The 26,773-nt window shown below is 43.4% G+C and overlaps 1 protein-coding gene across 1 annotated transcript in view; it reads right to left on the minus strand.

The window, feature by feature from the left end:
* Positions 1–2,790: 2,790 nt before the first annotated feature.
* YWHAG (tyrosine 3-monooxygenase/tryptophan 5-monooxygenase activation protein gamma) overlaps positions 2,791–26,773 on the minus strand; it is a 37,814-nt gene continuing 13,831 nt past the window's right edge. Inside the window, exon 2 of the mRNA XM_056865168.1 lies at positions 2,791–3,803. Within this exon, the coding sequence (XP_056721146.1) occupies positions 3,147–3,803 (657 nt within the window). The 3' untranslated portion in view covers positions 2,791–3,146. The remainder of the gene's footprint in view (positions 3,804–26,773) is intronic.

Below are 26,773 nucleotides of genomic sequence, written 5' to 3' on the forward strand. Positions count from 1 at the left end.
CCATCTTCTGGGCATGGAGTAGGGGTCACTGAGGGTGTGTGGGGGGGAGGTAGTTGTGAAATTCCTGCATTGTGCAGGGGGCTGGACTACATGACCCTGGGGTCCCTTCCAACTCTTGATTCTATGCTCTTGGAATAATAATGGGGCATGCCTGCCCCCTACTCCCCTCCAGCTTCCAGGACACATTTGTAAAACTGTGCGGAAACTTACTGAATGCAGCATATATAGGGCGTGTTCTGCGCTCTGAAGCGGCAATGGCTGCCAGGCATGCTCCCAGACACCCCTGCTTGTGCCTAGCAAGAATAAAGCAGACGCCAACACAAGACCATAGTAAAGTAGCACTGACATCAGATCTGTAAGTTTATTTGCTCAATGTACGACGGCTACATAATGACTCACATTCATGATATTCCATCACTGAGGAAAACTGCTAAGAATGGTCCGTGTGTGAAATAATTCCTTACAGAAACACGGAGTTGGAAAAATAATCACTGATTAGACCTTAAAAAGAGTTCACTGCATAACATGACAGAAAAGCACAAACAAAGGTTCATTCAAAGAACAGAGTCATTTTTCTCCTACACTGTAATAGTTATAATTTCACCATGACGAACACCAGACATTAAGATTAAGCTAACACTGGTGTTTTCTTTTGCTTTCCTTTTTTTTAAAAAAAACAAAATAATATATAATTGCATGTCACTATAGCAACATCCATAACAGATCAGTTTTGTTACGATCACTATTTGGTAGAGCAAACTTTTACCCCCAAAAAGGAAAAAGGAAATAAATTAAAAAAAATTAAAAAATTGTTGAAGACTATTGTCATAGGAATACATAACATCTACAGTATAAGTTAATAAATTTCAAGCTACTTTATAGAAATACAACACCAGCATGCACAATATTGTATCAATAGAGTAATGGAGCAGTTATTCATTTCACTGGAGAGACAGTTATCATAGGCAAGTGCATTTCTTTTAAAAAATGAAAGAAACCATTCAAGCTGCTCACAAGTCCCCCAACCCCCCCGCCCGCCCACTCCGTATGTAGCCCTCTTGTGCGATCTTTTCCCCTGCATAAAGTTTTCCTAAAGCAGCCAGAGCTAAAAAGCTGAAATCAAGAACGGTTTTGTAATTCCAGTAAATCGTTTCCAAGTGATAAAAGCCAGGGAACACGCACGTCCCACATGACATGACTGCAAATTAAAGAGGAGCCGAAGCGTCCTTTTTCCAGTCCGTGACTTTTCCCTTTAGTCAGTTACCTAAGTTGCAAGCCTCTCTTCCTCCTCCTAGATCCAATAGGACGCAAGAGCCAGGCTATTTGCGCTGCACATTACTCTCAGGTGGCCCACAATGGAAAGTCACTGAGTGCAAACTGCCGCGCTGCAACAGAGTACAAAGAGTTTAAAATTGTATCTGCACTTGGATGCATTCATGGGTTCTTGGCTAGCGTTCGCAAGATCAACCCATTCTAAACTTTGTCTTTAGGACTGCAAACCACTAAGAAAATGTATCCTGTTGCTCAGGCTCACCACATCCAAACTTTGCCACGCCAACCGGACCACCGTGTGAAACAAGACACTCGGTTTCCACAAGAGCCCACAAATGTTTGAACAGTGGTAGTCACAAGCGCAGTTTCCTTCTGCAGCGCTTTTGATAAACAAAAGCAACGTGGTCAAATATCATTCTTTTCTAGAAGGAAAACAGCAACGGATTTCCATCAATCATGATCTTGCTTTCTTTAAAAAAAAAAATAGTAGTCAAACGGGGTCAAAAGTATCACCTGATCCACTACGTTATTCTCTTCTAGGCAACTGAGACTCATGAATGAACAAATCCTGTTCTAGAGAACAAGTTCCAGAGTGCCTACGATTTTGGTTCAAAAGGAAACACGCACAAGAGCCATCCACTGAAAACAAGCTCTCACCGTTTGTGGATTTCTCCAACCGAATGTTCCACTCTTACTGCAGCCTTTACCCCAGAACACAACTCTAGCTCTGGCAAAGACGAAAGAAGGAGCCTGGGGGGTGTCAAAGATCTGCTGAGAAACCTCATGGCACAATGGGAGAAAGTCAGGTTATGAGCAAAATGGTGGCATGATCCCTGAGGCAGGGGCTAGGACACCTTCATTGAGAAACCAATAAACAAACCAGGATGATCTTGAGAATGTGGAACAGACAGACCTGAATCAGCATTAGTTAAGTGGCATTGTATCTGAACATCTCACCCCCTCCAATTAAAATTCTGAACCCTGTAACCTGCGAACTCTTGGTACTTTATATAGGCGCTTGCCGGGCGCCCGTTAAAATGGCAAAGAACTGGAACAAGGTGAATGTTTCTCAGGTGGATTCTGCCACCTGGGAAGCCAAATAGGGTGGGTAGGAAAGATCATCGGCACAGACTGGATTGGAGGTGGGTGGCAAGCCAGAAAGAACAGGCGAGGGAAAGTTTACACTCAATGGCTCGATGTCAAATATGGCTGTCATATAGAAATACTGTAAACCATAATTTATAGTGTTAATACTGCAAGCTATTTTAAGCATCTTGACAAGAAAGCCCAAAAGCATATTAATTTGGGCCTGGGGGGGGGGGGTCCGTTTAAAATTATGCCATGATAAAGGGGTTCCCCGAAGTTTGGGGCAGATGGTAAGACGAGGGGAGATACGTAGCTGCACTTAACAAAAGCATATATGGCCTTTCAACTGAAAAGATGGATGGAATCCTTACTGGAACCACAGAACTGCTTTTCAAACAAACCAAAAAAAAAAAGAGAGAGAGAGAGAGAGAAAACAAGGGCCATTCCATTCAAGTTAGTCATTATCAACTTCGTGTATTTCTAGCAATTAAGATAACTTAAAGACAGCTCCCCCTTTTGAATTAAGTCTACAGAACAGTCCATATGCCATTGTGAGGCTGCCACTTCATTCCACTCCCTACCAGCACAGCCAGCCTGACTTTCCACTAGTGGTGTTTTGGCAAAAGTGTCAACGAGGCAATCAAAGACAGGTTACGGGGGAGCCTCCCTGGAAGGTCTCCCCTCCTTTCCCCTCCCCCTCCCCCGACCCCCTCCCCCCCACTTGTGGGAAAAAAAATAAAGACTGCAGTAGTAGCATCGGCGTGCGGCTGCCAGTCCGTCAGAGGGGTCTAGTTGTTGCCTTCGCCACCGTCGTCGTCTTGCTGGTCGCTTGTCCAGAGCGTTAGGTTATCGCGGAGGAGCTGCATGATGAGCGTTGAGTCTTTGTAGGAGTCCTCGTTGAGGGTGTCCAGCTCAGCAATGGCATCGTCAAACGCCGTCTTGGCCAGGTGGCACGCCTGCTCGGGGGCATTCTGGATCTCGTAGTAGAAAACGGAGTAGTTAAGCGCCAAGCCGAGCCGGATGGGGTGAGTGGGCTGCATGTGTTCCTTGCTAATCTCGTGAGCTTCGCTATACGCCTTCTCGGAGGATTCCACAACAGTTGCCCTTTTCTCCCCAGTGGCAACTTCAGCCAGGTAGCGGTAATAGTCCCCTTTCATCTTCAGGTAGAAGACTTTGCTCTCATACTGGGTCTCGCTGCAGTTCTTGATCAGGTAATTGTCTAGGAGGCTCAGAACATCCTGGCACACAGCTTCCAACTCCTTCTCGATCTTCTCACGGTAAGCACGGACCATCTCAATCTTCTTCTCATTGCCATCAGCAGAGGTCTTCTGCTCAATGCTGCTAATTACTCGCCAAGAGGAGCGCCTCGCCCCAACTACATTCTTGTAGGCTACCGACAACAGGTTCCTCTCTTCATTGGACAGGGGCTCATTCAGCTCTGTCACCTGTAGCCGAGAAAGAACAAATGATAGGCATATTAAGACTTGACTCCTTACTTGAAGGCTTGTTCCTTCCAAGAACCTAAACAACTACTATTGCCTTAAAAATCCAAGACTGATACTAAAACATTTCCAGACCACATATATCCATCAACAGAATGTCAAGTGCTTTTAAAGGCAGCAATCTGTCGGGGACTCAGCTGCATAAGCAGCAAGGTAGCCAGACAAAAATCAAACAATCATTTTAAAAGCAGGAACAGTTATTGTGACAGATTTACATCGACAGGAATGGATTGTTTTACTTTGCGTTTGTAGACTCACTTTCCAAAGGCTCACAATGGGTAATAAGGGAATCTCCAACACGAAGGCATGTCACTTTGAAGGGTGAAAGGGAATCCACAAATTTGGTCCCAAAATCTTCAGCAATGGTCATAAACTTAATTGCTCTGGTCAACAGCAAAAGCTTCCAGCATACTCCAAAATGGGAATGAAGGGGGTATTTAAAGTTACTAATACCACAGGACAGCACAGAGAGGCAAGGATATATCTTGTGCCAGAATCTGCATGTGGTAAGCTATCCTAGCTTACCACATACAAAACTACTCTCCGCCCCCCCCAACCACGCAGTAGGAATGAGTTGAACCTTAGACAGACTAGCCTCACTAGCTACTAGAAACAAGGATTAGCAACGAAGCCCCACCAAAATGTCTTGACCAGAAGCATAAAGAATAGGAAGAAAAAGCTGAATGAAAGTACAGACACATAGCAAAGGAGTTTTAATGAAAGATTCCTAAAGGATAAAGGAGACGGTTCTAGGATAGGGAAAAGCTCAAGCCCAAAATAAAAATCAAAGCCCAGTAGTAAATATTAAACAAAAAAAGAGGAAGGCAAGCCATATGCCAGGAAACAAGATATCTTGAATAAAATAATTAAAGGATGTAAATGTAGCAGAGTTCTCCAAAGGTAAGACAAGGGGGGGAATTCACAGGGGCCAGAAAGCTATTATTTATTAGAGACCCACCCCCCCACAAAATTATCCTTTTTTTACAGGGGCTGCGGATTGATTTTCAAGCGGCAGCCACAAGACATAGCAACTTGATTTTAAGGGTGACGCTTCAGCTCCTCAACCCCCCAGCTCCTGCTTTAGATACAGCCTGTGTTGCCCAGAAGTACAGCCAAAAAGACATGTAGGACTAATAACCAGCGTGCACAACAGGTCACTGTTATACTGAATTTAGCACTGACAGCATGAGCTTCACAAACAGGTGCCCAGAACGAGTCCTGCCTGCAGCACTAGCTAAACTAGGGCACTGCTGCTACAGTACGCACACAACTGAAGGCAGCCGCGACTCAAGACAAGAGTAACCAGCTAAGCCATACTTCATTAAAGCAAGGAGGAAGCCTACGTTATGTCCCGGCAGAAGCTTGCCAACTCACGGGCTCTCCACTTTGCCAAGGCAGCTGCCACCTTCCAGCGAATTAAATATTCTAGGATGGTCAAGGCAGCAGCTTCCAGTGAATGTGGAGATCAAAGCTGACCTGGCACCAGTGGGTCAAGGTTGCATGTACTTCCCCATACATCCCTAATCAGGGGCAGACATCAGCAGAGGAAGGCTTTTTGCCTCCAGCAAGATCACAAAGATGGGATCGAAGAGAGAAGGCAAATTGATAGGTTCAAGAAGGTCGCTGCTCCCCCTCAAGTAAGCATCTCTCTGTTTTGGGCAATGAAGCAATTACGTTTTTAGGAGGGCTTTGGAAAGCTACTTCGAGCACTTTGGGCTTATTTTAATTAGACAGTCTTAGCCATGCTTCAGGGGTGTCCCTGTATCTTGGAAGATTTGGTATTTAAACAATTTACAAGCCAGGAGAGGGAAGGCATGTGACTGTGTGTTGAGGACATGCACTAATCCTTTACCTTCCCCTCTGAAAAGTCGTTTGTGATACTTACGAAAGATTCAACATCCCCTAATCTTTAACACAGGGGGTTACCGCACTCTATATTCCCAGCGATGTATTAAGAGTTTGAAAATGTTTTTAATAACATCGCTTTAAAAGGGTTTTTGGATACCACGGCGTATAAATGGTTGGAAGACATCTTCACAGCTAAAGGGGCCAAACAAAGTGCGAACAGTATTTTTTATAACATTTTCAAACTCTTAATACATTGCTGGGAATACAAGTGCGGTAACCCCCTCAGAAAACCAGGGCAAGATTCCAGAATTAGGTATTAAGTGTAGGCTCATAATTCTGAGGTTTGTCCTTTTAGCTAGCTTCTTGCTCAGACACCCAGACAGATGACCACCCATGACATAAACTTCAGATGGGTTACCTCCTTGTTCTTGAACCACAACAAGCCATTCTACCTAACTTTTTATTCCATGGAAGTAAACTGCCTTTCTGTACAATTACAGCTTGTTTGCAAATAGGTATTCATTTCAGGTGAAAAGGGCAAGCAGGTAGGATAGCATTTATAAGCTCAATCAGAATGTTTTCCCTTCAGGCTATTGATACACCATATGTGATTAACAGAGGCACACATTGGCTAGAAAGCCCAGTTTTAAAAAATGCTACTCAAAGTTTCATGGGAATTTTTCAGGGGGGACATCAAATAATGTTTTGTAAAAATTCAGAATGCACTTCACTTGCATTACTTGTTAGTTCTGGATCAAACTGGTGATTACAATTTCTTATATTAGAGATGAGACAAGAATTTTAGCTTTGGTTCTGCTCGTTTTGGAGATTTTTTTTCTCTTCCTCCACCTCCCATTTAAAAAAAATCAAAACATATATGCTCTCTCATACAATTCCTAAGGTTAGCACTCTGAAACATATTACAACTTTGAAACTGCCCAGCTTACTTAATATGGTATTAGCATCAATTCGTTAATTTCAAGGGGAAAAAATTAAAACAACAATTTTCCCTGGAAAGACAAAACAGTGGAAAAAATTTCTGCCCCACATTAGAGGACAAGAACCAGAAATTCCCAGATCTGCTTGTCCAATGTTCTCAATGGTACAGCTGGCCAGAGGCCCACACTCATTGCTCCATTCTGTCAAAAGCTTAATCCCAAAATACTTGCTGCATGTTATTGTTACCTTCGCTAGTAGTACCATATTACATCCAGTGTTCAACCCACAGTGTCATGGAGGTTAAGGAGTACAGCACCCTAACATGAGAACCAGCACAGCAATTCGCTGGGGAAAGGCTCCACACTTATTCTGACTATCAGGGAGAAAAGGTTTGTGTACAAAGAACAGTGCAGTAATGGCTTTATCATAATGGCACATAGGGGGAATGGGAGTTGCCAGTTACCGGTTGATCACATGTGCCAGACACTCCAGCTTATTGCTCTGCCCTGTACCAAGAAGAATCTGCAGTGACCAAGCCCCACCAGAAAAACCATGAACAGCCCCCATGCACTGTGGGATCCTTCCCCCCACAAAAAAAGCCACAGAACAGTCCAATACAACCTGCAGACAAGCAGACCCATGAGCCTGCACGCTGAGCTGGCTCTCAATAGTTCAAGGCAGACTGAAGGGGAAAACAGCAACCAAGGATGTTGTCAGTGGGCAACATTGGCTATTAGAAGCCCTGCAATGACTGGAGGCATCAAGTAGGAGTAGGGCAGTCATGTGTCCAAAGATGCAGGCATTCAGAGGCTAAAAGGGAGGAATGTGCCCTACAGGCAGAACATCCTGGAAAATCAAGTGCCAGATTACAGTACCCCTCTCCCTCAATCAGAAGACATTTGTTTTGTTAATTTCATTTTAACTCACTCCTACTCATGGCCTCCTCCAAAGAGGGTATTTGAATGTTTTTAAAAATACAAACATGCACACAAGGGTGACTATGGCTGTCACCGCACTAGGTATTCCCAGCGATGTATCAAGAGTTTGGAAATGTTATAAAAAACATAGCTTTGAAAGGGTTTTTGGATGCCACAGTTAAAAAATGGTTGGAAGATGTCTTCACAGCTAAAGGGGCCAAACTAAGTGCAAACAGTATTTTTTATAACAGTTTCAAACTCTTAATACATTGCTGGGAATACCTAGTGCGGTAACAGCCTATATGTTTCTGTAATTCTAGTGTCAAATCTTGCTCTGTCCCAACCAATTTTCCAGTGTACTACCAAGACACACTATTGTTGCTAAGGAACTCAACACTCAGTTTTCAACAAAGTCTTTCCTGAACCAGCCATCTTGCCCAAGGTAGTTGGTAAAGCAACAATAAGTTTCATCCTAGCACAGGTGACTCTAAGTAACTATTAAATAGCAAAGAGGAGTTTCATTTACACAAGTCCTCAAGCCAGCCACTAGACACTTCACAGTATCATTTTCAACCTGTTTTTAACAAGAGTTGGTTTTTATATGCCGACTTTCTCTACCACTGAAGGGAGTCTTAAACCAGCTTACAATCACCTTCCCCTCCCCACAACAGACACCCTGGGAGGTAGGTGAGAGAGCTCTAACAGAGCTGTGACTTGCCCAAGGTCACCCAGCTGGCTTCGTGTGTAGGAGTGGGGAAACCAATCCAGTTCACCAGATTAGCCTTCGCCGCTCATGTGGAGGAGTGGGGAATCAAACCCTGTTCTCCAGATCAGAATCCACCGCTCCAAACCACCGCTCTTAACCACTACACCACGCTGGCTCCAAGTGGTCAACTTTTATTACAGGTACCTTTAATACAACATAAATTCTATGCAACCTTAAGTTTATTCTGACATTTTCCCTTGATCATAAAAAAATCTAGGAATTACAAGAAAGTCAACACTAAAATAAACAGTACCAACATGCCTGCCTGTTGTGGAAGCGCATGAAAAGGCAAGCTTGATTCTGTCCTGCCTTGTGGTGGAACAGAAGTGGCCAATTACACAGTCACAAAGCATCAGGTGCAACACTGGAAAGCCAGGCAGGATTAGTCAGGAACAAACACAATTGAGAGAATAGACTAATTCAGCCACAGTTGATCTCGAGCTGATGAACGAATGTATACAAGTCTTTTAAAATTTAAAAAACCAGCCAAATGAAGGTAAACAGACAGTACTAGAAACTGCCATGCAATTCCATGTGTGTGTGTGTAAATTGCCTTCAAGTTACAGCCGACTTATGGTGACCCGTTTTGGGGTTTTCATGGCAACAGACTAACAGAGATGGTTTGCCAGTGCCTTCCTCTGCACAGCAACCCTGGTATTCCTTGGTAGTCTCCCATCCAAATACTAACCAGGGCTGACCCTGCTTAGCTTCTGAGATCTGACGAGATCAGGCTAGCCTGAGCCATCCAGGTCAGGGCACTCAGGTACTTTAAAGCTTACGAAAATGTGGTACAACACTGTCCTGTGTCAATAGCTGTATGACTGGAAAAATCCCAAGCACGTATTAATCCACAGCAATGACATGTAGAAGAAAACTATGTTGCTTTTCTTCTAAAAATGGTAATACGAAACCACAGGTAGATAGGTTTCAATTAGGAGCTGGGACCTAAATCATGAACAAAGCTTTAGCAAAGGATAGGAAATTAACAAGACTAGCACTGTGTCTTTGCATCTTAATCACTAAATCAACAAGGATGCCTGGTACTAAAACTCTTGCAGAGAGTATAATGGCTGCTCCAGTGAATTGCATATCTTTAGTAAAGTTATTGGTGGTATGGAAAGCACCTTTTCTAGTTCTGGCAATACGAGAACTATGGTTCTTGCTTCAGATGGGAATAGTCAGGCTGATCTGGACTAAATTTATAACCCAGAATGCTTGCTTTGGCTAATAGATGCAAGATGGTGCTTTTCTTTGTCTGTCCCCAGCATTTGGTGGCCAGGCCATAGAGGTTCTGTCCTAGCTAGGTGGGCTGATAGAACTGCAGCAAGTGGGAAGAAAAGACTAACGTGCTGTTGATGGTAGGGCAAGAGGGAGAAGCAGGAATGGATTATGCTTATTCCATGGGCTCGCTGTAAGAGAGCATTGCCCGGTAATTACTACTGTTTGTCAACAACTCGACTACCAAGTAGTACTTATGAATTTGGCTGATTCTAGTAGTTATGAGTTGTGCTAGAGGAGACAAATGAGTGTCTTTTCCACACACGCACACACCTTGCCTCTAGCCCTGTTCATATGTTACAGTGAATGAACACACAGACATCTGTTTGTAAAGAAGAGCCAATGTGCGTTCCCTTTACAATTGAAACCGGGGGACAGCACTTGGATCAATGTGCAGTTTTGAGTCCATGTTCATCTGTACATGTGTTGAATGAAACATGATTACTCAACTCACGTGTAACGAAAAAGACACAGATTGTACTTCCCTGTAACTGTCTCTTCCACTTGCTTTTTAGATAAAAAGCTGCATACCTGTTCTCTCTAGCATCAGAGGAGCATGCCTATTATTTTGGGTGCGGTGGAACACAGGCAGCATGGTGCTGCTGCAGTTGTCTTGTTTGTGGCTTCCTAGAGGCACCTGGTTGGTCACTGTGTGAGCAGACAGCTGGACTTGATGAGCCTTGGTCTGATCCAGCAGGGCCTTTCTTATGTTCTTTATAAAGTCAAGGGAACTGCTTCTGCTGTGGAACTTTTCTCCAAAGCAGCAACTCCCACCTTTACCTTGCTCTGTTCTTAAAGCAAAAGCAGCCAGACATGCCTCCCTGGCCCGATAAACAAGTTGCTCATGGTGACAGGCTGCCAATTTGTAATTGCTGCCTTCCCTGCTCTATGCAGTGTGTTGCCTCTGAGGGACATAAGAAAGCACCTGATTAGAAGGAAAAAGGAACGCCGGCTGTTGCCTGAAAGAACTTCACACAGAGAAGAGGGGAACAGAAGGAGATCTATGCTGCTACTGTTGATAGAATACAAAAAGGGGATCTGGGGTGGCCATGGCCCTGGGAGTCTAAAAACAGGACATGAGCTGATTTTCATATGTTGGGAAATTATCAGCAGGTTATTTAGCTGTAGGCAAACAGTACCTGTTGATAAACCAAAAACAGCTAATTAAAAATGCCATGCAAATGGCTTTTGTGCAGTATGGCATTCAACTTTATGATCTGCATGAGAGCCTTTGATTGGTGAGGGAAGGGGGAAAACTGGGGGGGGGGTAGCGGTTTGTTTGTTTCTCTGAATACAAGTATAGATAGCAAGCCAGCCTAATAATTTGAAGGCTAACAGCCCAGAACTTTCCAGAACAAGGTGCAGATGATTAGTGTTTTTTTCTGAGATGTAAAGTATCCGCAGGCTACCCCTCTACTCAAAAAACACTTCAGAGGAAGAATCCAACACAAAAGTGCTGAATTGGGATTCATCAAAAGGATGAATACCATCTCGTACCTTATCATAATCTGAGACTTGGGCTTCCTCACTATAGTTAATGGGTCAGCAGGACCCACCCACCAGAGATGTTGATGGGTTCTTATGTTATTATTATGCCTTATCATTATAATTCTCTAAAGATGTTCACTGTGCCCTTAGTTGCTCACTGCATCTCCATCATTAGTCTTCATATTTTATTTTGTGTTCTTTTGTACTTGGTAATAGTTATGAAGGCCGCGCATCTGAAGAAGTGAGGTCAGACTCAAGAAAACGTATGCTAGAAGAAATGTTTTCAGTCTCCAAGGATTCTTTTATAATACGAGAATTCTTTTATACAGTTTGTACAGAGGGAGCGTTAGGTCTGTAGAGATTGTTAGAAGCAGGAGTGAATTTGCTATCATTAAGAATACCGTCTCAACCAGACTGCGAAGCTATTAAGGCTGGTAATTTCCTTGCTAGATTGCTTGGGAAAGGTTAATTACAAGCCAGCATTGCAGTTTTGATAGTTCCTAAAATCAGGGTAGAAATCCTTTGGAGTGAGTCAGGTAAGAGTATATACTCTACAATAACAGAGCATACAAAGCTATTCTATTGCCTGCCTTTTTAGTATCTATGCATTAAGTTTCAAGACAGCAGCATCTGGAGCAGAGAGTTCAGTTTATACACAGATACTCACCGTTCTCCCATTGAGGTTAAATGCTTCCATCCTAAAGGCAGCTCTCACCTCTGCCTTTCTCGGTCATTTGAGTGCAGCTTAAAAGAAGATTTATCTATACCTCAGGGCAGATCCTGAATAACCGTACAAGCTTCTGAATTTGTATATGGTATATTATGGGTGCTTCCCACACATTGCAGACAGAGCCTAAGGAACAGAATAGGTTGTGCAACAGTCTTGTTAAAAAGACACTTGCCTGAAAAAGTGGGCTCCTTTAAGGACATATTAACATATTCCATTGGGACACTTGTTAGTCTCCTGTAGCCAAACAAGAGATGGACTGACTCAATAAAGGAAGCCACAGCCCTCAATTTGCAAGACCTGAGCAAGGCTGTCAAAGACAGGACATTTCGGAGGACACTGATTCATAGGGTCGCCATGAATCGGAAGCAACTTGACGGCTCTTAACACACACAGCCAAACATGAGAGCTGTTATGCCTTACGGCATCATTTTTTCGGGAGACACAGTTCATTTATTGATGGATTATTAATTATGTTAGCCACCCTGAGCCAAGCCTGGCATGGAGGGTGGGGTAGAAATCAAATAAATAAATAAACGTACTGCAACTGTCAAGCTTGGCTCTAAAAAGATTTTAACTCAGGCAAGCTGTGAGTAGTCAGGCTAACAAAAACCTAAGCAAGCTTTTGTGAACTTATCTGCAAAACTGTGTGTGTTAAGTGCTGTCAAGTCGCTTCCGACTCATTGCGACCCTATGAACGAAAGTCCTCCAAAATGTCCTGTCTTTGACAGCCTTGCTCAGAACTTGCAAATTGAAGGCTGTGGCTTCCTTTATTGAGTCAATCCATCTCTTGTTGGGTCTTCCTCTTTTCCTGCTGCCCTCAACTTTTCCTAGCATGATTGTCTTTTCCAGTGACTCTTGTTGTCTCATGACATGACCAAAATACGATAGCCGCAGTTTAGTCATTTTAGCTTGTAGGGTCAGTTCAGGCTTGATTTGATCTATAAAGAGCCTTGGCTACTTACCGTGAAGGCTTCTTCTGCTCAGAGGGACGAAGGGCATCTTCATTATGGGTGTTTCCTTTTCCTCTTATCTCGGGAGGCAGGAACCAAATATTTAAATTTTTCTGACCTCTGAGGGTAAACGCCCCCTTGTGATCAGTTAAAGACTTTCCGAGCCTTATATATTTAAGATAGACTGAAGAAACATGTTAGTTATAATTCTATACAAGAAATAAGTTCCTAATAAACATTAACGATGAACCTTTAGGATAACTATAAGTCATGAACCAACAAACAGCGTTTAACTTGAATTGAATGTCAACTGGAAGTTAGATGTAACCATGATTACCTGTAATTTTATTTTATTTGTTTTATTTATATTTTACTGACGTCTGGGCGGGCAAGATGCCCTTCGTCCCTCTGAGCAGAAGAAGCCTTCACGGTAAGTAGCCAAGGCTCTTTCTCGCTCAGAGGGAGAAGGGCATCTTCATTATGGGACATACAAGAGCTGTCCCCCGCCCTTGGGAGGGTTAGACGTCCTGAAGTATACTTTGCAGTACGCGTCTGCCTAAGGCGGCATCTGCTGACAAGTATAGATCTAATTTGTAGTGTCTCACAAATGTGGACACCGAGGACCAAGTTGCAGCCTTACATATCTCTTCCATAAAGCACGGCAGTCGAAGGCTGCTGAAGTAGCCGCACTTCTTCCCAAGTGGGCAGTAACGCCCGCAGGAGCAGGTAGGTTACTTATTCTATAAGCCTGTGTTATGTATAAGGTGATGGTCCTACTAATGGATGCCTTGGACATATGCTTGCCCTTGTCAGGTGGTGAGATATGAACGAATAAGGAGTCAGAGTTCCTAATAATTTTAGTAAGATAAATGTAAACAGGTAGTGCCCTTCTTAGGTCTAGCTAGTGCCAGGCCTTCTCCTTAGGATTCTTGGGGTTAGTGCAGAAGATGTAAGCACTATGTCCTGCTCCCTGTGAAACTTGCAGCTACATTTTGTCCTATCTCAGTGATTGGTTCGAATGGTAGTTGTGTGAGTGCTGTCAAAGCTGTGTGCAGGCTCTAGTTGTGAACCTGTGTCTAACAGGAGGAGCTAAATAACTGACGCCCCTTAAAAAGGCTTTTATGTGATGGTGTTTGGTTAAGCGGTATCCAGATACCTTGGGTACTATGGTAGCTATAGATGCCAGTTGCCTTTGTAGAGTGCAGGTAGCTAGCCCTAAGCTCTGTCCCTCCTGATGGCTTCCTTGTTGTCAATATGGTAGTGACGGCCACCGGGCTATAACCTAGGGCTATAAGTCATCTCCTTTCAGTGCCCGTGCGGTCAGTTTGTACCACCCTGGATTGGGATGGCATATTGGGTCTTGTAGAGGGAGATCTTGTCTGTCTGGAAGTCTCCAATGGTTCTGTATGGACATCTGAATTATAGATGGGAACCACGGTCATCGCAGCCAATATGGAGCTATGAATCTGACTGATGCTTTTTGAAGTCGTACCTTTCTCAATACCCTTGGAGGGAGGGGGGGACCCGTACAGTAGGTCGTGTGGCCCTGGTGACATTAAGAGGTCCATTTGTTCCGCCCCCTGTTGACGGTACATGGAATAGTACCTTGGCAGCTGGTGGATGATGCTGGATGCAAACAGATGAATCTGTGGCGTGCCGAATCTCTGAGTAATAAGTTGAAAGACCTCTGGATGTAGAGACCATTCTGCCTCGCTGATGTCCTGTCTGCTGAGCCAGTCTGCTTGTATGTTGACTGTGCCCTGTGCAGACATGTGACCCTTCAGTTTGGTCAGGGACATTAGAGAAGGCGACCGGGAATTAATCGCTTTCTTTGCTAGAGATGAAATGTTGTGGATTTTTGTCCACTGGAAGGTATAAGGAGTTTGTCAGTGTGTCTATGTCCATCCCCCATCTCTCTCAATCGTTGGGATGGAACTAAGTGGGTCTTTCTGAAGTTGATTATGACCAGTGTTCTGTTAACCTCTTTAGAACTCTCTCTGAATGATCTATGCTCTGCTAGTTTGAGCTTGCGCAAATCAGAATGTCGTCTGAGAAGGGTGCATTCTCACGCCCTCCTCGCGCAGAGATGTGACTGGTGTGTCCAGAACTTTGGTGAATACTCGAGGAGGGGCGATGATAACCCGAATCGTAAGGCCCTGAATTGGAAGAGGTGTCCCTTGTATGGGAACCGAAGGAAACAACGTGCCGGGTGTATTAGAATGTAAGAAAATGCTTTTCCCTGAGGACCTGTGTGACTGACTTTAGTGTCTCCATCCTGAAGCGCTTTAATGGGATAATCTGTTCAGAAACTTGAGGTCTAGGATGGCTTTCCATCCGCCGCCTTTGTTGGGAACAGTAAAGAATACTGAATAGACTCCCAATGTATGCTCTAATGGTGAGACTGGCTCCATCGCCTTGATGTCCAAGAGGCCTCTGAAGTTCTATGGATTTTTTTTTGGGGGGGGGGAATGTTGGAGATATTACTAGTCGATGTGAAGGAGTGTAAGAAAAACTCTATCTGATAGCCTTGTGAGATAATGTTTGTGACCCAGAGGCCTGGTTGGGAGGTGACCACTGACGGTGTAATAGGCTGAGCCTGCCTTCCACTGACTGGTGGCTGGCGTCACTGTTTGGTTGGGCGGTCGGGTTTATCCCCTTTATTGCCCTGGAAGGTGGAGGATTTTGGAGATTTATTGAATCGTCCTCCTTTACTAAAGGAGCTGCGATTCTGGTTCCGGTGGTTTCTAGGTTGATCAGGTCTGTATCTTTGAAATATGTGGTATGCACGAAAGGACATAGAGGGAGTGATCCCTTGGATTCCTTGCGTAGAAACTTGTCTTTGGTCTCCACTGATATGGGGACCAAATTGTCTCCAAGCAAGGTCTTTCCCTGATACAGGAAGCCCATAATAACCAATTTTGATCTATATACTCCGCTTGCCAGGGGCGTACCCAGAGAGCCTTTCTGGCAGCTGAGGCTGTGGCTAGTGTTCTAGCTGCATATGGCATGTTATCTAAGGAGGAATCAGCTAGAAAGAATACCACTCTCGAAAACATGGATGACATGGTATCTAAGGTAGAATCAGCTGGAAGGATACCACTCTCAAAAAAACATGGATGCCCTTCTGGCATCTGATGCTGCGGCTAGTGTCCTAGCTGCATATGGCATGGTATCGAAGTTCGAATCAGTTAGAAAGAATACCACTCTCAAAAAACATGGGTACTCCTGTAAAGGCGTTTCTTTCTTCCTGTGGAAAAAGTTGATATAACTTCCTAGTCCAAATTATTGCCGCTCTGTATACTAGGGCAGATGTGATAGAAGCGCTTGATAGTGAGTGCCAAGGCCTCTGAGCATTTATGCCTGCTAACTCTGCCTTCCTATCTGTAGGGTCCCTAATCATGGCAAGGCCATGTAACAAGGTTGAAGGAGTGAAGGCAGTGACAGGTGATTCTACTGAAGGCACTTTTAGAATTTTAGAAGCACCGATAAACCAACTATAAAGGCTTCCTAGAGGCTGTGGAGCATTGTATGGGTGCCATTGGTTTCTCCCGCTCTGCTTTCAACAGAGTTAGAAATAATCAAGCGCTGGCACAAACCTATCTGGAGTCTTTTCTCCCACTCTGAGTCCTCTGAGAGATCAAGAGTAGCTAGGTTTTTATGCCAATGCAGAAGGAAATCTTCTGCGTTAAATACTATAGACAGTCTGGGTACCAATTGGCAATTTTGTAACCGTGAATTAGCTTTCAGCGCTGCTTAGGCTGGCCAGCACGTACTCTCTTGGTACTACTTGGACTGGTGATTGGCTCACCAGGATCTCAGGCAGAGGTCTTCCACATCACCTACTACCAGAATTGGCCCTCTGCATGCCAATCCGACGCTCTGCCACTGAGCCACAGTCGTTCCCCTGCTTTGGCTGATATTCTGCCCTTTTAGCAATCAGATTACTGTTTGTGGTGCTGGAGGGTGTGATCCCTACGATCCCTGTATGGATGGGGCAGGATAAGGAGGTTGTACTGCCCTTAAGCCATCTGAGAAGGCGTTTTTAATCAGGGCGGAGAGCTCTGCTCTTACAGGAGTAAAACAGGCTGCATCTATGAGGGGGGGGGGCGAAGTCACCTTACCGGCAGTCGATGTCTCCGTTGATGCTTCCCGTCCTTGAATAATAATAGGCGAGCCGCCTGAGGACGGAGCATTGCGAGGCAAAAAGGCGAGCCGCCAGCCTCCTTCATTTTCCCCGTTTGTGCAGTGTGGGAGAAGTGGCTATAGCCGCTGTGTTCTCCTGGCTGCTTCCCGCTGCTTCCCGTCCTTGAATAACAATAGGCGAGCCGCCTAAGGACGGAGCACGGCGGGCGAGGCAAAAAGGCGAGCCGCCAGCCTCCTTCATTTCCCCCGTTCATGCTGTGTGGGAGGAGCGGCTACCGCCGCTGTTTTCTCCCGGCCGCTTTCTGTTGCGATCTGGCAGTCGCGTCTTTCAGGCGCGGCAGAGCAGCGTGCGTTTTGCAGCAGGCATTTGGCGCGCTTGTTAGCGGTCGAGCCAAGCCGTTTGTACTTGCCTGCGCCGTTCTTGCCGCTTTTGCCTTTCCCTTTTGAGTTTTGGTCCTCAGGTCACCAGAGTGACTGTCCAAGGGTTCATCTAATTGTAGTGGTAAGGCCACTAGCAGGCTAGGGTCTAAATTGGCAGGCGCTATATAGCTGTCCTGATGCCGATCCGCCATTTTTTATTTTTATTTTTTGGCGGGAAAAGACCCTTCTGAGGAGAATAGGCAGAAAATTAAGACAGTAAATAGAATTGAGTAGTAGATTAGTTAGGTTAAGTTTAGGTTTGTTAAAATAAGAATATTTTTAGGTCTAATAAGTAAGGTTAAGGTTTCTCTATTATTTCTGTAGCAGAGAGCTGCTAGAAGGCTGCTCTCCCGTTCAAGGCAGGAAATAGAACTGATCACAAGGGGGCGTTTACCCTCAGAGGTCAGAAAAATTTAAATATTTGGTTCCTGCCTCCCGAGATAAGAGGAAAAGGAAACACCCATAATGAAGATGCCCTTCTCCCTCTGAGCGAGAACCCACTGATTTGTTTTTTTTGGCAGTCCACGGTATCCGTAGCACTCTCCTCCAACACCACATTTCAAAGGAATCTATTTTCTTCCTATCAGCTTTCTTCACTGTCCAGCTTTCTCACCCATATATAATAATAGGGAATACGATGGCATGAATTAATCTAGTCTTGGTGGCCAGTGACACATCCTTACACTTCAAAATATGTTCTAGCTCCTTCATGGCTGCCCTTCCCAGTCTCAATCTCCTTCTGATTTCTTGGCTGCAGTCTCCCTTTTGGTTGATGGTGGAGCCAAGGAATAGAAAGTCTTGAAGAATTTCAATTTCCTCATTGTCAACCTTAAAGTTGTGTACCGTATATACTCGGGTATAAGCCGACCCGAGTATAAGCCGAGGTGCCTAATTTCACCCCAAAAATGGGGGAAAATTAGACACCCGCGTATAAGCCGAGGGGAAAATGTACCCCCTCCCCTACCTGACCGGGCTCCAGGCGCGCAGGCAGGCGGTGGCGGCCCCCTCCCTGCACGCAGGAGGCTCCGAGGGCCGCTCCTGGCCCACAGGGAAGGCGCGCAGGCAGATGGTGGCGGCGGTAAGTTCCCCCCTTTCTAAGTACCGTAATGACCTGCGTATAAGCCGAGTTGGGCTTTCTCAGCCCTTTTTTTGGGCTGAAAAACTCGGCTTATACGCGAGTATATACGGTAATTCTCCTGTAGTCATTACTTTTGTTTTCTTGATGTTCAGCTGTAGTCCTGCTTTGGCACTTTCTCTTTTAACTTTCAGCAGTTAAATCTTTTAACTTTCAGCACTAATCTGCAAAATTACTGCAGACTACTCCCAGCTCCATCAAGTAATCTGCACTCTCTCCAGAAAAGATTGGATCTAACCACCTTTTCTGTGGGTGAAAATAGGAGTGGGTCCTCAGACCACCTGAAAGGTTATGCTGAGAACTATGAGACCACATAAAGCAGCTACGGGATGAGGGCTGTAGTATGAAGGGGAATTGCAGAGACTGAGTGATAAAGCTGGCTGGATCCAAATCTCTGTACTTTGGGGGAATGACCCAGAAGGTCTAGAAAGCAGGAATGCAAAATGCAGCTATGTAGTTGGCAGTGTCTGCTCAATCCCAACTGCCCGCAAAAGACAAGGCATTCTCGGCCATGTCCTCACCCACGGAATGATCTCCCCACATCTGTTCCCTGGTTCTTAAGAGCTCTGGGTCCTGGCTGAAGCATTTTTAAATTCTTTCAGGAGTTTGGTGATTAAGCAGGGAGTTATTTTTTTGGCTTGTTTTTAAATTATTCTAATCTGTGTTACTCTGCTGCCAAGATGTTTTAGGGACTTGTTTTATTGCTGATGTACTACTGTTTACTGAATATTTACTGTTGTGTTTTTATTGGCATTTTATAGCAATTTTAATTATATTGTATGCCACCAAGAGCACAGTGCTGAGAGGCAATAATAAAAACTTTGTATGCTTACACTAAAGACGCGTTATATTGCCCATGCCTAGATTTATCAACATTGCCTTCCACCTGTATAAACAGTTTCGTTTGCTACATTAGCTGGTAAGAATGAGTTTTAAACAAACACAAACAGAATGTCAATTTCCCTAAAACTTTTAAATATCATCTTTCCACCTAATCCAGATCTCAGAGGCAGCATACAACCAAATCTGAAAGCCATAGTCTAGATGAAAACATTGTAGCTAGTAAAACAAAACTGGAAATTATGTGTCAAAGACATCAGTGATTTAAAATGTTTAACTGACATCCAAGAGAAAATAAAGGATGTCTGGACACATCTGTGGATAGCATTTCAGGTTTGGATGCCACTACACAAAAGGCCCTGTTTCTTCAGATATTAGGTAAGTATCTAAAAAGCTAGATATGACCCTCAGGTTCAAGATGTTAACACTCTGCAGAAATTTCTATTATTATTATTATTCCCTACCTCTCAGGTGGTGAGATAACACACATTAAGGTAATACGAGGAGCCCCGTGGCGCAGAGTGATAAGCTGCAGTACTGCAGTCCAAGCTCTGCTCACGACCTGAGTTCGATCTCGACGGAAGCCGGTTTCAGGAAGCCGGCTCAAGGTCAACTCAGCCTTCCATCCTTCCGAGATCGGTAAAATGAGTACCCAGCTTGCTGGGGGTATAGTGTAGATGACTGGGGAAGGCACTGGCAAACCACCCCATAAACAAAGTCTGCCTAGTAAACATCGGGATGTGACGTCACCCCATGGGTCAGGAATGAGCCGGTGCTTGCACAGGGGACCTTTACCTTTAAGGTAATACAGGATACTGCAGATTGTGACTCTCACATATAGGGTATATTTACAAGATTACTTGTAGAAAACTAAGGCATTTATTCTTTTATGCTTGATAAACATCAAATAGTACAATTTTATACGGCAAACAAGCTACAAATTTTTTGTTAAAGCGTTTGACAGGAAAGTATTGCATGTATTTAAATGCACATGCCCCCCTCCAATTTTTTTTTTTGGGGGGGACAGGCTTTTTTACATCTCTAAGCTTAGGTTTACTGGTGCTCTGTGCAAATTCCAGAACTATGGCTACACAGAGACCAAAAATAATTAGCTGCTTAATTCTATTCACAGCAAAAAGTCACAACATTTTTCTGGATGCAAGACAAGTGGTTTCTCATTTGCTGCAAACCAGATTTCTTTACATAAAAGAATTAAATGGTCTCTGGTGGTTAGGTTGATTAACTATACTTACGTTTATGTAAATGTATATCCCACTTTTTAGGCATCTCACAATAATTTAAAATATTAGCTTTGTCTTCTACATAGATGTCAGAATCCAAAGCATGTATAACCTTATCAGGGCAAGAATTTTACAGACTGTTAGCTTTACTGCACACTGCATCAATTCATCCAAGTGTTGACACAGTAGGATGCAACTGCTACTATATTACACTGATTAATATGTATCAAAAAGGCTATTCCTGAACATTGTGTGTGTTAAGTGACGTCAAGTTGCTTCTGACTCATGGTGACCCTATGAATCAGTGTCCTCCAAAACGTCCTATCTTTGACAGCCTTACTCAGGTCTTGCAAATTGAGGGCTGTGGCTTCCTTTGTAGAGTCAGTCCATCTCTTGTTGGGTCTTCCTCCTTTCCTTATGCCTTCAACTTTTCGTAGCAAGATTGTCTTTTCCAGTGACTCTTTGTCTTCACATAATATGACCAAAGTACAGTAGCCTCAGTTTAGTCATTTTAGCTTCTAGGGTCAGGTCAGGCTTTATTTGATCTAGAACCCACAGATTTGGTTTTTTGGCAGTCCACGGTACCCATAACACTCTCCTCCAAAACCACATTTCAAAGGAATCTACTTCCTTCCTATCAGTATAATTTTCCTGAACACTGGTTTCAATGAATTGGTAGGAAAGCCCTATAACAGGTGAAAATTCATAGAATCATAGAGTTGGAAGGGACCACCAGGGTCATCTAGTCCAACCCCCTCCACAATGCAGGAAATTCACAACTACCTCCCCCACATACACCCCCAGTGACCCCTACTCCATGCTCAGAAGATGGCCAAGATGCCCTCCCTCTCATGAACTGCCTAAGGTCATAGAATCAGAATAATGCTGAAGTCTCAAAAGGAAGCGTTTAACAATACAGTACACACATTGGATTACATGGGCTAAACAGTCTGCTACTGTCTGTTTTCATAGTGTAAATTCTTATGACAGTAAATCCCATACCATGATCAGAGCATGTTTTTGAAGTGCTTATTCTTGCCAGAACCACGTCAACACAATCCAAGTTGAGGCGAAAAGGTCAGACTACCCACAGGAATTTCTCCCCACTTCAGGATTCACCCTTCTAGAGACACAATGGACCGCTTGCAACTGTTACTATTTTTGCTCATGAGAGTATGGATTCCCTCATGACAGAAGATATCTGAAGACTCAGACATGAGTGAGTCAGACATGGGCATGCAGATTAATTCAAACAGCATGATGTAATTTTACTATCCCCCCGTCCCCATAAAAGGAAAAATTCCTATTAGAGCAATTGTGCCTTATTCTTGTGAAGTGCTAAACCTGACACTAATTAGCAGTTACACTGTCCTTCAAAAGCTTCTGTGCTGCTTTAATCAAAGCTGTTTCTTCACTCAGCTTGAAGGTAGCGTGTTCCATATGGGAGATTACAAAGGTAGCACAGCTCCCTCATAATTAGCTGTCTTACACAGAGCCAGTTGGTCCTTCTAGCCGTTGTGTTTATCCTGATCATAACACTCATCTCAGCTAACTCCTGCTGAAACTCTTCTAATGAAGTGCTAGAAAAGGAACCTTAGCCCGTGGACCACAAGCCAAAAATTGACATATCGGGATCAGACAAGGTGGCAAAACTGCAGAAGACAGATGTCCTCATTGGATCTGCAAGTGAAATACCATGATCCATGTTTGTGAAATGCGAAACAGTCACACAAGAGTTACTGGCACAAGCAAACTCAGAAGTTCCCTTGGGCTAAATGTGTCTGTTGCCTTGATTGACGACATGTCTTCACTGAGTGCTTTTGCGGGTTGAATTAACTCCCTTGAAACTACAGGGAACAGTCAAGAACCACCAGGACACATTCAGTCAACTTAGGAAAACTTGGGAAATCTCTACAGAGTTTTGTCGAAGGCTTTCACAGTCAGAGTTCATCGGTTCTTGTAGGTTATCTCGGCTGTGTGACCGCGGTCTTGGTATTTTCTTTCCTACTTTATTTCCTTTCCAACTCTACAGAGTTGTTTGGGAAGGTACAGCAATTCGCCTCTCAAATGTATGTGCCAACTGTGTGTGTGTGTGTGTGTATAAAGTGCTGTAAAGTCGCAGCCGACTTATGGCGACCCCTTATGGGGTTTTCAAGGCAAGAGACTAACAGAAGTGGTTTGCCAGTGCCTTCCTCTGTATAGCAACGCTGGTATTCCTTGGTGGTCTCCCATCCAAATACTAACCAGGGCTGACCCTGCTTAGCTTCTGAGATCTGACGAGATCAGGCTAGCCTGGGCCATCCAGGCTAGCCAACTACCATGTGCCAACTACCAGCACTAAACTGGTAGTCACATCAAGACTTTTACTAGGCAGACTATGTTTACGGGGTAGTTTGCATGAGTACCCGTTTTACCAACCTCGGAAGAATGGAAGGCTGAGCCAGCAACCTGAAACCCAACTTCCATCAGGATTGAACTCAGGTCATGAACGAAGACTGCAACACTGCAGCTTACCTACACTATAAACTTGTTTTGTGCCAAGCATTGAGAGGTGGAGTTTAGACAGCTTCCACCATGCAAAGGCTGCCTATTCTTGCACACAGTTAAGAGGGCAGCTTGCAGACAGGAATCTGAAGACGCAGTTTGCAAAGCTAACCCAGTGTACCTAGTCCAAATGATTATGGATTGATGAACGAATGTGTGAACCAACCACACCAATTGTAACTTTGGATATGCTAACATGAAAGTGTGTGCATTCCTGTCAACTGCCAAACTGCTCATGCCTGTCCTATGGACCGACTTGCATTGCTCTGTGTGAACTACAGACATGTATCAACCCAAAAAATAAACCAGATGTGGACTTTGTAGCTGACCTTGAGGATTGATTACAGTGATAAACATAAAAAATAGGTTGAATAAAATATTAAGTGTTAGCAGTTGTGAAATGATAAACATTTTAAATAAAACAAATGTATACTGAACAGCCGCTGACCTCACAACACTAAAAGACTTATTTACTCATTTAAAACATTTTTATGCCCCCCTTTCCACGTGATCAGGGTCCACAAGGCGGTGAACATAAAACATTAAAACATTTCAGCAGATAAAATTACAGTTCAAATAATAAAATAATTCAATTGAAAGAACATAAACACTAGAAAGAAGGCCAGCAGCCATTACTGGGGGCATGACAAAACAAAGAAGTCTTCCCCTGCTGCCAAAAGATGTTTCTTTGCAGCAGCACAAAGAAGAAGAGTTGGTTTTTATACACCAATTTGTCTCTACCGAAAGAAATCTCAAACTGGCTTGCAGTCACCTTCTCTTCCTCTCTCCACACACAACTTGTGAAGTAGGTGGGGCTGAGAGAGCACTGAGAGAACTGTTGTGTTTTGAATGGCCCAAGGTTACCTATTACCCCACTGCATTGGTTCCATTTTCACATGCCCAACTATGGCAAACTAAAATGAATTTCTTCATGCTATGGCTCTTTGGAAAGACAAAAGAATAAGCTACAATTGTCTAATATCCTTTAGGTGACTACCTGGTTTAGGTAAAGTGTCATATGCAACATAAAATGTGGGGGGAAATCAACTTTTCCCTTGACTTATGCCTTATATCATAAAAACAGTAATGGACAGAGGCATTATTAGTTATTTGTAGAGGAATTTATTAGCTTTCCAACAGTGCCTTGAATTTGAAATTGGTCACTTGGAGGATAGCATACATAATTCTATCCCATTTTATCTTAATCACTTTGCAGGGCAAGTTGGGCAAATAACAAACTGTGCAGGGCCATTCAATGAGCCATGTGGATATTTGAAACCAAGTCTCCTCTGCCAAGACCCCAATCTACCCCAATCTATTATCAGTGGATCATGATGGATCTAAAATTAAATGCTGGAGACCACTGAACCATCTATCTGAGTACTTTCTACTCTAAACTGCAGCAGCTCTGTAAGTGTCTCTGGCAAAGAAGGCCCTTTGCCAGCAACTGTTGTGCTGCCTGAAATCCTTTAACAGGAAATAGCAACGACTAAACCCAAGATGTTCAGCATGCTAAGCAGGTGTGCTACTGCCAAGTCACAGCCCAGATTCTTGGACTGGATGGGAATTTAAACCAAAATGTTTAGTGGGCACAACATATTTGGAAATCAAAGAAATAACAAAGAAATTAGGATCATCTCAATTTCATTTATCCAGGAACAGTGAAATAATTCAACATGTGAAATGGTAAGATTTCACACTGTATAGCAGGAAGAATATGCTTTATTATGGATGAAGTATATACTTTTCTACAGACATTTAATGATAAATCAGACTGCAGAACTTCCCATCCCCCAAGATTTCATTATGAAGTCAGTCATCCAAACTTAGATCTTGCTTCACTGGCATTTAGTTACATCTGATCCATCCAGCCCACCTCAGAATTCTTTATGACCTCACCAAAGGCTTTAATTTTGGAGCAGTTAAGTAATAAGAGATGCGGATTTCCAGAAATGTTGATAGCACATCCTTAATTTTACTGTGAAAAAATATGGAAAGAAAAACTTTACAGTATGCTACTCACTTCTAGAACAAAGCAATATCCTTTGCTGTGAAGCTATTTTATAGGAGCATTTTTAACACACCATTGCTGGAGAAATGTCAGAGGATAGCTGTTCCTGATTTCCCAAAATTTCTTAAACAGTTTAGGACCTAATAAGCAAACATTCAAGATGAATCAAGTGCTAAACCGTCTGTCCCATGCTTCTTCCCAGTACAAGGCATCTGCTCAAAGCAAGGACTGCAGAAATTAACTAAAGCATTATTGAAAGGCAGGTCATAAGAAATGTGTCACAGTAATATTGTTCAGCAACTCTCCTAGTCAAGGATCGAGTACTGTATGTACTCTACATGGAATTGCCCTTGTCAAGTGTTAAACTGCTACCAATGCAAGATTGTAGCACCTTCAACATATAACTTATTTTGAAGTATTGATTTCTGGGCAACGCGTTAGCTTTGAAGTCCTAAAAAGCCTTGTCCCTGGATTTCTTAAGGAGGGCTCCATTGGTAAGTGTTCTCTTCCTACCAGCTTCTCAGAGTATTGTTAGCAGGGGAAAAGAACTTGGTCTTCATAGCACTGGTTCCAGTTCCACAGAATTCCTTTCTTGAGCAGGTCATTACTGATCAGTTCGACTTACTTTTAGGGTGCCAGCAAAAACATTTCCCATTAGGAAGACAGTTCACCTTAAAAGTTTAATACTAGTTGACTCTGCACTGATGTTGCCACTTTATTGCATTAGACATTTTTATACTGGTAATACTGGTATTTCAAATCAATTATGTGCCCTTCAGCTTTCTTTGCTTTTGTAGATCTTCCAGGCTTACCTGTTTTTAATGGCCTGCTTCCTTCTCTTTCCTTTCCTAGGCCCTGTATCTATGATTCCTTCCATATACCTTTCTGGCCATTCCAACTTTCTGTAGGTCCTTGCAGCTTGGCCAATGGAAACCAGAGATTCTCCTGCCTACCTTTTCTCTGTAATATTAGAAAAACCCATCAGTCACTGCTGAAGACTATTACAACCACAAAATCTTAGTGCTTTACAATACAATACATTTGAAGCTGCTGTTTCAATAAAGATAGGGTGTAATTACTTTAAATCACTGGGAAGCTAGGGATGAGTAAAAGCAATGGCCTACTGACCAAAAATATTACCAAGTAATTAGTGATGCCAAGTAACATTCTGATGCCACGGGAGGGAGGGGGGACATTCCTGCTCCAGAGACAAAAACAGAAAAACTGAAATAGGCACTTATTGAGCCTAAACTTATTTTACTGTTTTAAGAGTGAATTGTGTCTACTTCATTTATAACTTATACATTTCATAATTGCCAAAAAGCTTGTAGAACCTTTGTATTCTACAAGCAAGCCACACAAATACAGACAATATTAAAGAGAAAAGGAGCCGCAAGTGGCTGCTTTATATGCTAACTTAGCACCAGTTATAGTTTTCACCTTTTCAGAGATAGGAAAAAGATTAATAACAGTACATACATTCTATAGTCAAGAAAAGGAAGTGCTATGTGGACAGAAACAGCTTTAGGCAGTCATTACAGGGTTACCAGAATATCTGCATATCAATTTGCCACATCTGAACTCCAGGTTTAGGATGAAGTGACATAAGAATGAAAAGGTCTTTACCTAGCACCTAAATGCCAATAGTGATGGCAACAGGCAA

This window comes from Euleptes europaea, chromosome 19, assembly GCF_029931775.1.
Source record: "Euleptes europaea isolate rEulEur1 chromosome 19, rEulEur1.hap1, whole genome shotgun sequence".
NCBI classification, from domain to species: Eukaryota; Metazoa; Chordata; class Lepidosauria; order Squamata; family Sphaerodactylidae; genus Euleptes; species Euleptes europaea.